The 17,227-nt window shown below is 39.6% G+C and overlaps 1 protein-coding gene across 4 annotated transcripts in view; it reads right to left on the bottom strand.

Moving 5' to 3' along the window:
- The window catches only part of LOC116317277 (protein Shroom2-like), a 37,582-nt gene that overhangs the window by 16,352 nt on the left and 4,003 nt on the right, over nucleotides 1-17,227 (bottom strand). The window contains exon 3 of one of the 4 annotated variants that reach the window (XM_039606285.1): nucleotides 14,859-15,007. In XM_039606285.1, coding sequence (XP_039462219.1) covers nucleotides 14,859-15,007 — 149 coding nt within the window. Of the gene's footprint in view, nucleotides 1-5,902; nucleotides 6,119-12,473; nucleotides 12,726-12,762; nucleotides 13,101-14,858; nucleotides 15,008-17,227 lie in introns of those variants that run through there. The other 3 variants (XM_039606286.1, XM_039606288.1, XM_039606287.1) reach the window with 3 other exon arrangements.

Here is a 17,227-nt window from a genome sequence, read left to right as displayed (position 1 = left end):
ATGAAAAAATGTATTATTTTTAGTAACACATTTGTGATCTCGAATAACAAATGATTATTATATGGGTATTATTTGTTTTGGGTTTTTTTTTGGGGGGTCTCACTGTGTGCCTCAGGCCTGCAAACATCATCAGTACCTTGATAGGTAAGACCCCACAAAGGTAAATTGACAGCTTCACAGTTTCATTTTGCTCACACCAAACATGCACGTACCCCTTGAAGCGGTTCTTCCTGGAGAGCATGTTGAAAAAGGATCATAGACATTAATTTTTCCACAACATATCAAACCACAAGAAAACCATGCAAGCAAGTCATGTTAATGCGCTGTACGTGTAAAATCTAGTAAATCCCACATCACAGAACTGATGACAGACACAAATGTGCAAGTAAACTAAAGATACTTGGACAGCTAGCACCATACACATTAAAATACCACAAAAGAACACAAAGCACAAAGCTCAATGATCTGACGCCATGTAGGTCCACCAAAAAACTACCAGCAAACACAGCCAGACACAAGCTAACTGGATGGTACCTCATAGAACTTCGCAAAATCTTGGTGAGAAAGCTCCTCGCCACATGCACCTCATTTTCTGACGGCATTGTACTTGGTGACACAACATCTACCATTTTAACCCTGATGGGCAGTGGGCGAAGAAGAGAAGCAGGAAGAAGAAAAGGTGGAGGAAAAGTCAAAAGTTAGAATAAAAGATGTCAATCAAATGTAGTTTTTTACTTATTAATTTCCAGATGCTCTGGTTTTTCCCACAGTTCGAAGACACGTACACCTCCTTTCCTTTTTCAGTCTACACGTGACCTTAATTTACAAAATAAGCTTCACATTTTTCCCCAGAATGATCTGAAACTAGCAGTTGAGCTCATGAAGTCATCTGGAAAGTGTTCACTGAGGTGACAGAGTGAGGGTGCTGAGGACGGTTTTCCCATAAACCTCTAACTGGTTCTGGATAGTTATGCTTAAATCTATTTCCTGTTTTATTTGGTAATCACTGGTTCTCGTGGATTCCTTTTAGTTTTATTTCTTCACTGTGACTACCCCGCTCTCATCAGTTTCTAGCTGGCTAATAACTAACCTCAGCATATAAGGATAATATTAGTTATACAGCAGCTTTTAACCAGAATGTCAGTGACTCTGATCCGGCACACGATTCTTCACGATTCACAGGTTATTGCCCGTAAAATAATACAATGAGCTCACAGTGTGCAACTTCCACCAACATCTGACCAATACTCTAGGACAGCGGTCCCCAACCCCCGGGCAACAGACCAGTACCAGTCCGTGAGTCGTTTGGTACCGAGCCACGAGAGTTGAGGCTCGGGTGTGAAATTTATGTTTTTCAGGGATTTTATCATTAACTCGGTTTCCCTGGGTCTTTTCCCGTGTTGTAGTTGTGTGTCTTATTTTGAAAGAAATATTTACACGTTACCATAGCGACCAGAGAGCATTAAGGGGCAGAGAGGAGGATGTTCCTGTCAATGTTGTTGGCGCATTTCAGGAGGACGCTGCTAATAAAGTTACACAATTACACAGTGAATTCACTTTTATTATTATATTTACAAAATAACACAGTTTTTGTCTTGGTCGTATCATTTTATTTTGTTGTACACCTTAAAGGCCGGTCTGTAAAAATATTGTCTGACATTAAACCAGTCCGTCCGGTTGGGGACTGCTGCTCTAGGACACAGGTGTCAAACATGAGGCCTGGAGGCCAGAATCGGCCTGGCAGAGACTCCAATCTTCTACAACTTTGGAAAATGTGAAGGACAGCATAAACTGTATTTTCATAACTTTTACAGAGTCAAACATGACTCACAGTCACTCATGCTACACCTAGTGAAAAAAGTTTTTTCCGCTATCTGCGTTAGATTTTTTTTTTTTTTTTTTTTTAATTGGTTCATACCAATTTACACAAAATACACAAAAGGATTAAGAAAATTTGGGGATTTTTCTTTCTTTTATTTTTAGCCAAAATATGTTTGATAATAAATATAAATGAAAGGCTATAATAAAATTGTGCACTTTTATATTTTACTTGTCTAGCTCGCAGTTGGCCCCTGCTGGTCCTTAAAAATAATGCAAGTTTAAAGCTACAGCTGTCGTTTATTTGCAGTCTTTGTGAGAAACAAGTTGGACTGTGATGTGTGACATTTAACTGAGCCGTCTTGTCATTGTTTTCAAGTGTAAGCTGTTAACTTGTGAGGAACATTTAATCCAGAATGATGTCTAAAGGTCAAGCGAGCAGGTTTACTGGCTCCTGGACTTGATCCGTCTCTTACTGTGAAGGACTTTCAAATTAAGAGACGGATCTGTCAGAGACATATGGTCGCGATGGAGCTTAGCAGCTTAGAAAAATCAGATCTGAGTTGGACACCCCCAAACCTCTCTTTGATAACACTCCTTGATATCAAACTAGCTTTCTTTTTCATCTTAGCTGGTGCTTTAAAACACGCAGTGCTGTTTATTTGTCCAGGAACTAAATATCTGGACCAGAACAGACTTTTACCTGCCCTGAGCCAAACATTAACCCTGCCAGGCTGCGATGTAGACGCCACATTCTTTCAGCAAAGGAATGCAGGGAGGTATTTTCCCTCGCTTCAAGTGGGACAGCGATACTGGCCGTCTTCCATGATTCACTGTGATGGAACAAATTTTAGAGCATTATCTCAATATTCAGACTTTTCTTATTATTTTCTCAGAAGTTTAGTAAGTCAAAATTTTTCAGATAATAATGAGATTTTTTTTTCAAATTGTATTAATTTTTAAAACTTACTTATGTTTTTTTATGTGTTTATAAGCATCCAAAGGTTCGATTGATTCATCTAAAGTTTTGGTTTTTGGTCTTTGGTGCCCTTTGCTGTGTTTTTTTGTGATTTGGAGGTTCAAAAATCTTTCCTACTACAAATCTGGTAAACTTTATTTATTGTACAGTTTGGTAAAAATGGAGTGTTTGGAGTTTATAAGCAGCTTTCTTAAGATCTGAGGAGTGCACTATGAAGCCAGATTAATGGGATAGCGAGGTATTTTGTTGCCTGGCTATATTAACATTATAACTTGTTTTAAGTCCTGCTCCCTGTCTTATCTTCACTGGTTTCACTGGTATCTAATCAACAATCGACACTTTCCCTGTTTGCTTCACATCATTTCCTGAAGATCAGCGTCAAACATTTTGGGTCTGGCAACACTAAGTGTGATATTCTCTGCTGAAGGTTTCATACTTTCAACCTGAGCTGAGCCTGTAGTGCAGTAGAGTTGAGCCATGGAGCACCGTGATGGGAATGCAGAAATTCTGTTTTTACATTGTAACAGAACATAAATTAGAAAACAGAGGATCAAAATAAATACAGCTGAGATATGAGTGACTAGTGTTGGGCCTGGGTGAATTTATTTTAATATTAGCCTCCCATATTTCTTTACGTTTTTCCAAATCTGCACAATCATTTGCTGTTTCTACAGAGTCGATATCTGTATTTAATCACCAACACTGCCTCGCCTCCATGCGACACAAAAACTGAGAGCTCCAAACAAGCTGCTGCACAAAGAAAATGCAAATATCCCCCTTTCTAAAGCGCTGAGGGTCTATTGTCAGGGGGGCGCAGCTGTGCTGTCACAGATATTGCTTCCAGGAAATACGAGCCACACTGCGTTCATTCAGGAAGAACTGAACCTGAAACTGAAACGTGGCTGACCCACATGGCTGCGAGAGCGATACAGCCAGCTTCCAGTTGGGCCTATTGCTGAAGCAGAACAGAAGCTGCTGGCTCCCAGTCACTTGCAGTGGATGGCTGATATTAAGCATTTTTGTAAAAGGGTGTAGCTCAGGAGGAACAGCAGGTGTTCTACTACTCGGGAGGTTGGTGGGACGATCCCTGGCTGCTCCAGTCTGCATGCTAACGTGCTCTTGGGCAAGATACTGGACTTAAAGTTGCTTCCCATGCATTCATGTTCATCAGAGGGCAAATGCTAAAAAAAAATGCTTGCCTTAAATGAGGCATGTTGTGTAAAGTGCTCCAAGAGGACAATTAGAATGGAAAAGTAAATACAGTAAGAACCAGCCCGATTACCAAACGATTAATAATAAAATGATTTGGCTCTCCGACCCAGCTACAGTGCAGATGTACCCTGGGATGCAAGCAAGCATTATCATTTGAACCACATGAAAAGTAACAAGTGATCTTTAGAAGCTACTCGTCTTGATTTCTTAGTGAATATTTGACTACTGTAAATAAAATCTGGATCTGAAAAAAAAACACAGCGAGAGCTTTGTTGGACCATGTGAAAGAGATGGAAGTTACAGTCAAAGGAAGAACTGATAATATTCCCACCTGATTGGTTACTGAGTTAAAGCCAATCCGTGCCAATCATGGAGCAGAATCTTCTAATGTAAATCTTTGGTAAAAAAATAAATAAATAAGAAAATGCAGAGTTTTTGTAGATTAACGTTTGAGTATTGAGGATGAACTAAGGCTACACTATCTGCAAAAGTTAGCAGTCAGTGTAGAAACAGAACAGCTGATGCTTTAAGATAAGATTTTTACAGGGTGCAATAAAGGTGCTACAACAGTTACACAAACAAAGAGTTCAGTCCCTTAGTAACCAGCTGTGATGCTCTGATACTGTCACTTCTATTGCAAATAATAGAGTCACGACGATAACCACGACTCCACATTATGACCATATGTTAATCATTAGAGACCGTGCTGTGCATATGTCTCGAACCAGCCTTCATTTCTTTATATTTGCTAGGAAAAGCAAAATCCATGACTGCTAGTGTTCCACTGTGTGTTTTTCTATCCGAGCATTGACGCGTGTCTGTGATCATTGTCGTGTTGATTCATAGGTCAGAGTTAAGTGGCTTTACAAACAAAAAATATTCCTATGAAAATGGTCAGGTGTGAGGACTGGAATGAAAATGAGTGAAAAAGCAGCCAATGTCCCAAGAAACACTCCTCAAGGGGACTTTAAAAAAAGAAGAAAGTCTGGCTCCTTGGAAGCAAAATATAAAGAAAAGATGAGTGGCTCAAGACTTTTGCACAGCACTGTGTTAAAGCTTTCCTGTAATAACATGTTGTTAATTAATTAAAAATGATTGAAACAGATTCAGCGATTTATTTCTGATCTCCTCAATTATTAATAACGTGTATCTGCTGTTAACTCTGAACTTTACCATTACCTTTATCCTAGTATGGAGCACGCTTCAGCTGATCTCAGTGCCAGTACTTGTCTTCTTCTTTATATTCAGTTGGTATATCTCATAGTTTTAAGTTGCTTCAGTGTGAAAACCATTTCTGCTGCCTCTGCAAGCTGCTTTGCAACCCACTATGGTCATAATTTATATCCTTTTTCTGATTGCTCAAAATTGTCCCCACCACTAATTCAGTGCTAATTCTACTACTCTGCTCACAGTTGTAACCCGCATTTGAATCCTCTCTCCAGCACCTTTCAGAGCCGAGCAGCATTTCATCGAGTTTCAGTAATAATCTCTGCATCATCACATGATGTACAGAGGAAGCAGAGGGTTGGTTGCTTAGTTGGAGCCAGGGGAGGACACAGTGTGATGACATCAGGAAGCAAACACAGGTATCTCTGTCACTGTTTCCAAAAGTCTGTGTACCCTGGAGGGATTTTATTTGGGGTTTTTTTTGCAGGCGGTCAGCTTTCAATGACCTAAAAGGGAGCTTGCATCTGAAAGAAATGCTCAAACTTACAATAAAATCCCCAAGTATCTGTCGAGAGAGGCTTAGAAGGTCAAAAACTTATAAATATCTAAAACACACCTGCTCCAGACAGCAGCAAGTCTTCAGATCTGTCTGACACAGTGCAGAAATTAGGACTATTATTTTAACTAAACAATGATATTAATGAATGACTAAACATTGTAACTTACCAGCTACATGAAACAGGTTGTGTCATGTGTACGTGTAAGCTGATAGTTTTGGTTCACAGTGCACACTTTCCCTCCATTTCTCCACACCCGCTTCTTTTTAAAAAAACACTTGAGGACAAAAAAAGACGCACTTAAACATGACTACTCCCACCAGCCTGATGGAGACGAGCACCCTGAGGAATCTGACAACTCCATGACTCAAGAGCTACTGCCTCCTCCTCCTCCTGCTCCTGCTGCTCCCAGTCTGAACACACACACACAAACACACTCCTCCTCGGGGGAGGAGATTTCCTTGAGGATTATAAAGTGGGGGATTTGAGAAAATGGAGGGGAGGAGGAGTTATTGTCCTGTCCGGCGTCCTTGCTGTAATCTAGTGTTTGGTCTGGGAGTTTCTGCCTCTGCAGAGAGCCACTGAGGCTGCTGGGAAAGTAAATGAAGACAGAGCAAGCACGATCATGGGAGGGCGGGATTAAGCCATTCAGGTCATAAAATGTGACACTACCTGGATGATGTGGTTTGAAAACATGCCACTAAATTTTAGCTGAGAGGAAAAACTTCAGTGCCAAAATCCACAGTTCCTCTAGTGGCCACTTGAGGCCATCTTTAAAAAGGAGTCAATCCCTGTAGTATCTGAAGCTAAAATGCCCAACTGGACAGGAGCCAGTGATCATTCAAAAACGATCACTTCTGGCTCAATAAAATAAAACATGGTGGTCAAAAAGTCTAGAAATCAGTGGCTCATGTCAACCTCTCAAAAACATTCTTGAGTTTTAACCTCCAAAACTAACACATTTTTCTGTGAAAGGTTTTTCTGTTTCTCACACAACCCTTGTTTTTTCCCACTGCTGACTGTCTCCTTCAGTGTCCTTCCCAGGAACTGCTGCACAGACAGGAATGTTTGGCTCAGGTCCACGTCTGTTTTGAGAGATACCAGCAAATGTCAGACTGAGGGGGCAGAGGCTGAGTGACTGCCTCACCCTGAGATAACTCCTCCAGAGAGGGGGAGGAGACGCTGCCAACTCTGCAGCAGTTTAAAAACTGTGTGTGAAGGCACGTTACTGTTCAGGTGACAGTTTTGATACGCCAACTTTAAAACACCATAGGAACCACACAAAGGTCTGAGTCTGCTTAGCTATAGCCATACAGTGAGTATATGCTTTTATTCCAAGAGCCAATCTTTACTCCAATTCTTGCTGTTTTAGGCCAACGAGGCAAAACAGTAAAGATAGGTTTCAGGTGTTTATGGGAGCTTTTGATGAATGCACCATTAATTTAATTTGCTAGGTTGACCAATACTGATGTATGTGTCCAGTTAGTTTAACTTTAAACAATTTCACAGCTAATTCAGACCCAGACGATCTACTATTGTCCAACTTATGATTTAAAAAGTCAGAAAAGCAAAGCCAAGTCTGATCTTTATATTTGATTCACAACATGTGTTAGACTGCATTGCATTTAAAACTGGCAAAAGCACATGTGAGCCTTCAATTATAGCAGTGTTTGAACTAGAGATGGACCGATCCGATATTATGTATCGGTATCGGTCCGATACTGACCTAAATTACTGGATCGGATATCGGTGAGAAATAAAAAATGTAATCCGATCCATTAAATATTAAAAAAAAAAAACACCTCACAAAACTTGCGACACGGCGTAACTCGGCTCATAACCGTAGCACGTTGCAGCAGTATGCATCACGTGATAGAGCGGCTGTGTGTATTTGGAGCGTTGCTACCAAACCAGCATTTCCTCTCCGAGGAAGTTATCCCAGAGAGAAGTAAAGCAAGTGTGTAAGTTCATCTCTGAATGTTTGTAAAGCATTCCCATGTTAAGCTTAACAACCGATATATGGAGTGACTGCCTCTCCCTCTCCCTCACCTTCCTGCTGCTACTTCAATCGTGAAACTGCTTAATGATCAGCTGATCGGCTCCGTCTCTCTTCTTTGTTTTTGGTCCACTTTGCACCAGAAAGAGGAAACCAGCGGCTGAACAACAGCAGCACGTTTAAGCTTGATAAGCTGTTGTTAGAATTTATTTAATATTACTTTCTACACCAGGATCCTTTTCTCGTAGCTGACGGCTGGTAACTGTGCAGGGGCGGATCTAGCAAAGTTTAGCCAGGGGGCCGATAGGGCATGAACAGGGAAAAGAGGCACAAAGACATACTTTTCTTTCTTTTCTCATTTCAAATGTCTAGCTTTTAATAAATAATTATCTGAATCTTACACCCAAAGTTTTAATCTGATGTAAAATGTATAGAAGTCCATTACTGTATATAGTAACTGTTAAGTCTATATACCCTAGTAAGCTATAGTACTTTTTTCTTTGAGAAGGTACGATCTGTGAATTCTGCAATTCTGTTGAAGAAAGATATTGAATCTATTTAATTATTCTTGAAAAATAATTTATTTCTGTGCATTTTTTTTCTCACCCTGCATCAAATTAAAGTTGATTACATCGATTAAGCATCATGAGGTGGAGGGTGGGGGGTGGTTCCCTATTTTCTTTTGCTGGGAGTTTGCAACCCTATTAGTTAGGTTGCTTAATATTTCTGCTAAGTACTCTTTAAAATACCAGAATAGGGAGAATTAAGTTTATTAGATTGATCAGTGTTGGTGAACTATGAAATATTTTGGGTGCAGTGTATTTTTTACATACAGGTATAACAGAATAGCTTTAGTGTTATTGTTTATTTAAACTTGAGTATGAACTTATACAAAATGCAGCAAGATATTAAAAAACAGTTTTATTGATTAAAAACACACTATATCGGATTCATATCGGTATCGGCAGATATCCAAATTTATGATATCGGTATCGGTATCGGACATAAAAAAGTGGTATCGTGCCATCTCTAGTTTGAACCCACAAATACCAGACATGCATGGATGTTGTTTGGAGGTAAATCCGAGGTGCACATTAGGAAGATCAACACAGCCAGGCAGTTTTGGCAAATCCTAAAACCACAGTTGGAGATAACAAGTATCATGAAGGTGGTTATCAACTTTTTCTGTTAAGCCACGCTGTCTACGTCAGGCTCTGTGCACGCTCACATAACAACGGGGATTTCACGTGTCATGTGACTTTTTTTCTGCATAAATGATCCCTATGAGCACCACCTACTCCAATCAGAGACATTATTGTGTAATGATGATAAAATGGTGATAAAACTCTATAAAGAACATAAAAATACAACACTGTTGCAAAGGCAAGATTAATGCTCCAGAAAATCATGAGTCTTGGGATTTAGTGCAGAGAGTGGTAAAATAAACATTTGAATTCCAGTTAATTATTTTATGGGCGAGTGTGCTCTCAGTACTCTTGTTAATTAATTAGTTATAATAAAATTCACCTTTCTCAGAGATGTTATGAAAGGCGAAACTTAGAGATTGAAATCTTTTTTGTAGTAGGATGGAAACACGTTTACTTTTGCTGTAAAGATGGACGTTTTAACTATGGAGACTCTTGAGACTTGAATCAAGCCCCAAGTGGCCACTAGAGGAACTGCAGTTTCTTCTATTTTTGAAACCTCAGTTTCTGCTTTTTAGGACTGTTTCATAATAATCTTGTCCTCAGGGAATAAAAAGGCAGAAGATTTTTTTCACATGTTTTTCCCTGATGCATCATACCCAGAAGTGTCAGTATTTGCACCGGGAACCTTCTGAATAGCTTCTTTAAAAAGTTCAACTTTGTAACTGAGACAGCTCAGTACCCAATTTATTTTTGTTTTCCCAACAAAAAAACAAACAAACCTTTGTATTTGTAATTAATTAGCTGACCCACAGCAGGATACTGACATATGCAAGAAATGTTTGATTATTTATCACTCATATGACATCACCACTCCCTGTGTCACTCCATTCCTCCCTCACCCTTTCACATGCTGCTGATTCACCATCTCGCTGACAGTGGAACCCAAACAAGCGGGCGTCTGCGGGGCCGATCTCGCCCCGTTGAGCTGTGAACGCTGCCCACACAAAAGAAAGTGCCAGCGTCATCACAGCTGGGCTTATCGATGTGTCACTGCCCACCACGCGAAACAAAGAAATAGTTTTTTTTTTTTAAAAGAACAACAAAGAGGAGAGAAGAGGAATCGAATGCAGTGCCGAGAAAAGTGCAAAAACTTTGTTTAAATATGGGATCACCAAACATCTGGAACATCTTCAATTTTGACTAATTCAGAGTCACAGTCTCAAGTATCTTTACAAAAACCCCAGCAACCTAATTTTAGTCTTAACCTGATCAAATTTAGGCATTAGTAAATATGAAATCACCTCCTGCTGATCTCTCAAATCTCCAGAAAACAGCAGATCAGATAAACTTTATACTCTTTACTATGAGCTTTAACAATAAATATACAATTTAATTCTACTACTACATGCCCATGCTACAGCTTTATTTTTCTATTTGTTTTCATGCTGTTGTCAAACTGATATACTTAATAGCAGTGACAAAATGTGATTCAGTATCATAATTAGCCAGTTTTGTGATGGGTCCTGTGCAATGTTGAGGTTCTGCTGTTACTGCTTTTAGGTGATTGCCAGGCGCCGTGGCACATTAAGTTTTGTGGGTCTAAATGAGATCTTTTTGTTATGGCGTAAAGTTAAAATGTGGCTGCCAGCAGACCTGAACTTAACACTTTCATGTGAACACAATCATTGAGCTGATAATGATCTTCATGTGACCGCTGAGCCTGATTACCAATGTTAGGATAAGTGAAAACAGATAAAGGGAAGATAACCTGAATATGTCGAACAGGATCCAGTTATCAGTTATCCTAAAGCACACAGAATGCTGCTGCCAGGCTTTTAACATGTAGCAAAAGGAACAACCACACCACACCAGGCCTTGCAGCCTTCACTGGCTACCTGTTAGTTTGAGCTTGAGCCCGGATGCTGCTTGAGATCTTCTGGCGTGACTTTGGACTAGTCCCAAAGGCTCTTCTAGTCACTAAAGGTGATTGAGCCTTTGTGGCTAGAAGAGCCTTTAAACTGTTGGGAAATCTCTTCATTTGCAGGCTAAGAATTTGTTAGTTGTTCCTCGTACACAATTAAAGACTGGGCAGGACAGAGCTTTTCAGTGTGTGGAACCCGGGCTAGCACTACCATTAGCTACTACCATTTAGCTGACTTTCTGCACTCCTGTTTTGTTTAAACAGGATTTCTATTGTGCATTTTTCTTTAACGTTTATTATTATGATTATTATTATTATTATCATTATCATCATTATTATTATTATTATTATTATTATTATTAGTAGTAGTAGTAGTATTTTTAAAAACCTGTTTATTTTATTGTGTCTTACTGTCTCTGTACATTAGCTACTATGACACTTAATTTTTTCATTTATTTTACTCTTTTTTTGTACAGCGCTTTGTGGCTGTCTGTGAAAAACACTTAATCACTTTACTTAACATAGTAATTTTTTTTTATTTTATATACTTGCTACTATACTTGTGTATATGTGCCAGTTATTCCTTCTTTTTCCCCGTTGCATTGAATCTGAAATTGCTTTTAACTCCATTTTACTATTTTAAGTTTTCATGTTTGTTGCCTTTATTATTGCTCAGGACTTTGTTGCTTTTTTTAAAGTCTAATATGAATACAGATAAAAAAGCAAAGCAAAAGAGTCCAGGAGGCTGAAATGACAACAGCAAACTGCAGCGAACAAAGTCCACAAAGATGTTTGCAATATGTTTGTATCCAGGACACCGCTGTGATCCTGTGCTCACTAACATTACTTTATTCAGTCTCAAGAAACACAAAGCAATAATTCTGATTAATATAACTTTATACAACTTAATATATAAAATCAAAATGCTATTTATTAAAAAATGAATCATTAAGGAACATGTGCTTGTTATAAACTGAATGTATACCAATCAAGTAAATTTCATCTGACCAGTTTCCATTAAATGTAACATTTCACACTATATGTAATCAAATTACTTAAAGTCAGCACTTTGGGCATAAATATTGTTTTAGTGTAAAGTGAAGAAAAATGTTCTGAAACCTGAAGCTTTCCCCAGGAAATTAGCATTTAGATGCAGAGGAAACTGAAGTTGTTTTCAGAAGCTTCCATTAAACTCCAGCTGTTAAGCAGCAAACCAGTCTCCTAAAAATGATGTTTATGTACTATTTATTTCCAACAGCATCTAAGAAACAATCCCTGAAGATGCGCTTGATTTCATTCTCTTTTTATGGGTGTCTTTTTTTAGCATTTTGTATCATTGCAGCTTTTAAAATCTAAGAACTGTGTAACAGGCTCTCAAACCTGTGAACATTTTAAGCTAACGATAAGCCTTTAAAACATCACATCAGTTTAACTTTGAATTATATAAATGTCAGGGGATGGGGTTTTTGGAAAGTCCCTGTAAAATCAAAAATGTCCTTTTTCCTCTAAAATCCTGCCAACAAATGTGAACACAGGCTCAAAAAAAACAGCTTACTTATCTTTGTGGTAACAGAGCAACAGGTTTAAGACTCCACACACATTACTTGCCTCTTAAATCCACACCGAGCATATCCGCTAAAGCGGAGAATCAGTTACCCACACAGATATGGTTTACCTGCATTAATGCCATCCACCTTCTTTCCACCTCAATGCGAATCCACAGGAAATGAAGGAAAACAGAAAAAATCCCCCTCAAGCTGTTTGTTAGGCTTTGGTAAAATGTGCCTCAGCTTCTCAACCTTTATATATCATCTAGGCAGAGAAAAGCTGCCGTTATCTCAAAGTTATTCACCGCTTCCTGATTTAATCCCACTTGAGAGGAAACCAACTGATTGAATCAGAGGAGATGATGAAGTAAAAAAAGAAAAAAGACAGAAACAGAGAGAGAGGAAAAGAGGAAGTACCTGGGAGTGGAAATCTTCTCTTTATCTTCTAAAAACCACACATGTCCAGAGATTGGAAACCTACACACACACATAGGAGCGCCCACTCTTGTCTGAGTAGCCAAAGCCCCTGAAAACAATGGGCTCTGCTGATACGGCCTATCCCACTAAGCAGTGTCAACTCACCTAGGCAACATGGACTATACCACTCCTACTGCAAACAGGGGAGGACGCCTGCACTGAAGGAGCTCCCACGGCAATTCAATGGTGTCTCAGAGAGAGCTTTAAATGTCGTCTTGTTGTTCTGAGCCCGTCGTTTGCTCTCTAAACCTGCTCAGATTAAAGGTCTTCCCATCAGCAGCTTGTTGAAACACCACCAGTCCACCTTTCCCTCCTGTTGACTCAACCCACTCTGCAAAGCTGGGTCCACGCTGTGGCTTTGCAGGGAGTAATTGGATTCAAGCTCTAAGACTCTGTTGCCATTTGCAAGCAAAGAGACGAGCATGTTCTTCTGACAGGACAGGACATCATGACACATGTAATCAAAAAGGTTATCTGTACGGGTCCATAGCGCTGTGAGAATGTATTTGTATTCCTGATTTCTTAGAGGGGTTTTTTTTTCTTGCATATTTATACACTTACATGTTTTAAGTCATGAAACAAATCTTAATATTTGGCAAATGAGTTCATTTATTAGGAAAAAATCCTAAAAACCTGGGCCTGTGTAAAAAAGAAATTGCCCCCTAAAGCTAATAAAATGCAAATGTAACAAATATGCAAAAATTAAGGAATCAAGAAGGGGCAGATACTTTTACCCAAAACTGTAAATGAGTCCTCATTTTTATATCTACAGGCATATCGCATCTTTATTAAAGTTTAGATGCTCATCAAAAAATTAAGCAGCAACTGCCAGGGTGAAAACCTGCAGTTCCTCTGATGTCCACTAGAGGCTGTCCCCAAAGTGAGCCAGTCCCTATAGACTCCCATGTTAAAAAGTCCAAATTTACAGCAGAAATAAACATGTTTACAGCCTGATACAACAAGCATTCTTTGTCTTTATGGATATTTTCCACCTTCACACAAACTGTACAGGAGGTCATTTAAAAAAAAAAAAAAGCTTTAAGTTGGCATGACTGGTTTGATTGACAGCTGTGACAAGCAGTTGTCACTACTAAGACTTGCTGAGCTGGACCTCTGGACCTTGTCTGTGCTGATATATTTATGCTGATATGATCATTTATTATATTATTATTCTGCTTTGCTTCACTCTTCCTCTCGTGCTTAACATTTTTGATTGTTGTTAGGTCGAGTTTTTGATTTATAATTTCAGCATCTTGAGCATTAGTTCTTGTTGTGTTGGAGTTCATGTTACTGTTTGGAAGCCTGTTACGCTGATTCACTCTTCTAGTGTTGCTTTTGGATCCCTGGATTTTTCATTCAGACAATTTTCATTTCTGACATCATGTCTGCATTTTACTGTTAGCATTATTTACAGACTTTTCAAAAGTTAGATAAAAGAAATCTGATGAGCTGCTGACCTGCAGGTTAAACTGGTCACTTACCGTCTCCCAGTCAGGCTGCCTTGACAGAAGTTTGGGGGGGGGGGGCGTTTGGTGGTTCTCTCGGTGTAATTTACAAGTCGTTATCTGTGCTCTGGAATAACAGCACTGGCCGGAGCCCTGCTGCCTCCACAATACCAGCTTTTGTTTAAGCCTCAGGAGCAAACAAACAGCGAGAGGCCCGCGTAAGAGGCTGTCAGGCTGCAGCCGACCTTCCTCTCGATCCCACAAGCTCGTGTTTGTAGAAGAAACACTGCAGGGCTTTAGCATTTTCAGGGGACAACGTGTGCTTCTGAACCACATATTACTTGTGTCTGCATTTTCTTTCTGATATATACCGTCAGACTCCGGCACTGTGGTTTTGACCTCTGACCTCCTGCTGAACTCCTGCTGACCGGCTGGCTGCTGCTCAGCCCCAACAAGCTACACATGAGCCAAGAAAGCAGTCAAACATAGCAAAAACTGGTATCAAACCCCCCAAATCCTAAGAAAGTTCCTCTTTTGTTCCATAAAAATAAAAATATAAAGAAGTATCTGTCATTTTCGCTGTTGCGGTACCTTCGGACCACCAAGGTCAGGGTCTTGTGGGAGCTCTTCACCAGGCATATGGCCTCCTGCCGAGAGCCGCTAAGGGGAACCGCGTTCACACTCACCATCTCATCGCCGGCCTGAAGACGGACTGCTGCAGCCACGCTGCCATCCTCCACCTGGGCAACACGAGGGTAACACACATGGAAGTTACTGCATAACAGGCCACTCTGTGACCCAAACCTGTGTGTGGATACTGCTCCACAGAATCACAATATCACTAAATGCATCATTTGCTATACAAGAAAATCTCTTTTAGTTTTCACCATCATTACATTTGGCAAAGGTTGCAGTCGCTTGGGTGAAACTAGTCACACCTAAATATACCTCTTTGGTTGCTGGTAGGTTGCTTCAGTCAGCAGTAGCTTCCATGGAAGACGGTGACTTAGTTAAGTGGTAGTAAAATTGTGAAATTTATAAACCAAACTGGAAACTGTTTGTCTTCAAAGTAAAAGTTCCCCTCTTTTGTAATGTATTGGTTGCAACAGTAACATACTACCTTTACTCTGAAAGCGAATAATCTCTGTTTTTGGTATGTGTTAAACTTTTTCAATTTTCAAACTATGTAAACTCTGGGTGGCAGTGACAACCTGCTAGCAACCAAGCCAAACAACTCTCTATGTTACCAATTTCACTTGGCAACAGTCAGCAACTACTCAACAACCACTCAGCCAATACATGTTAGCTCAGTGGCCAATACACTGACCAGTCTCTACGCCTCAGCACTGAAATTTTCAGTATGTTATCTTCAGTATATTAGGGCTAAAAAATCCTCCACGAATACACCAATCAGAGCACCAACACAAAACCTGACACACAAAGCTGTCTAAACAGAGAGTGCGACAAACTGAACTCAAACTTTGTCTCAAAAGAACATCTTCATATTCAGGTATCAAATATCTGTGTATCTGACGACTGCTCCACCTTCCCTTTCTCCATTACAACTGGCAACGTCCATCTTTTACATACATCTATGGTTTGGTTGAACATTGCTGCACCTTTGGCACCATCCCCTGGATAAAGTTTACCATTGTAGTACAGACTTATTATTATTTCATAGGCAAGAATAGAAAGACACGCATGATTAAACCACCTGATACAACCAGCAAAAAAATCCCAGAAACACAAGGCATCACACCAAATTATATTTTCTTATTTTCTTTTATTTTTTAGGTGGATAGTTCACTCGGTAAACTGTTTCATTATCCAGGAGAACCTGTGTTGGCTGCAACCCGAGTGCTCTGATTAATATTAAAACCCTGAGCCACCTGTAATCTGAGGTACCCTGAGATGTACCTCTTCATGCAGCAGCAGACGGAAAAGGCTGCTGCTGCCCCGCTGATCAGCAGGCAGACAAAAGCTTCAACGCTCTCAGGAATATGACCCTAAATTTCCAAGTAATTTGAAGTTAAGTTACTCTGCAACCGCTGAGGGCACATTTCAACCTCAGGTGTAACATCTCACACTGCTTTCAGCGGCTCTAATTAAAGTCCAATGATTCAGGCACAGAGAGGGTTTAAATTCTGCACCAGACATCTAACTGAAATGAAACAGATCAAGGGGATTCCTGTTCATCAGTCCATCCTTCCCATTCCAAATCTCAAATATTACCCGTTACAGTGTAAGGAAACTGCAAAAAATGTGCTCTGGCACGAGAGTTTGACATATTCTCCAATGCGTTGAATATCTACAGCCAATATACAAAAGTATTTCTTAAAAATTAAGGGCCAGAGTTACTAAGTGTGGCAGACATGAGGTTTAAAAAACAAACTTTGACACCAAATAAACCAGAAATCATTTAGAAGATGCACTGAAGAATGTAAGCATTATTGACCATCAGAAAACACTCTTACTGTGAAAACACTCTTACTGTGTCACATGCATGTGTTTTCTGCATGCCCTGTGAGGCTTGCAGGTGTTTATTACTGTAAATACTGCAAACTATGAAATACTGAAGAGAAAATGGATGTTTCTGCTGAATAGGTTACTAATTATTTAAACAGAATAACAAAAAAAATCTTAAAAACCAACAAGTCTAAAAATCTGAAAATTCTTGGAAAACAGTTAGCATTTAGTCAAGTTTTACAGATGTACAAATTATGCATTCGAAACTGTTAATTAGATTATTTTCTTAATCATATCATAAATCATATTTTAAATGCAGCCACAATGGGTGAGGCTAAGGCTACGTTCACACTGCAGGCGAAAGCGCATCAAATCCGATTTTTTTGACCCTATGCGACCCATATCCGATCATGGTATGACAGTGTGAACGGCACAAATCCGATATTTTCAAATCCGATCTGGGTCACTTTCGTATGTGGTACTGAATCCGATAC

This window comes from Oreochromis aureus, linkage group 23 (assembly GCF_013358895.1).
Source record: "Oreochromis aureus strain Israel breed Guangdong linkage group 23, ZZ_aureus, whole genome shotgun sequence".
Classification (NCBI taxonomy): Eukaryota; Metazoa; Chordata; class Actinopteri; order Cichliformes; family Cichlidae; genus Oreochromis; species Oreochromis aureus.
Note: the sequence above shows the minus strand (reverse complement) of the source record. Positions and strands in the feature narration are given on the sequence as shown.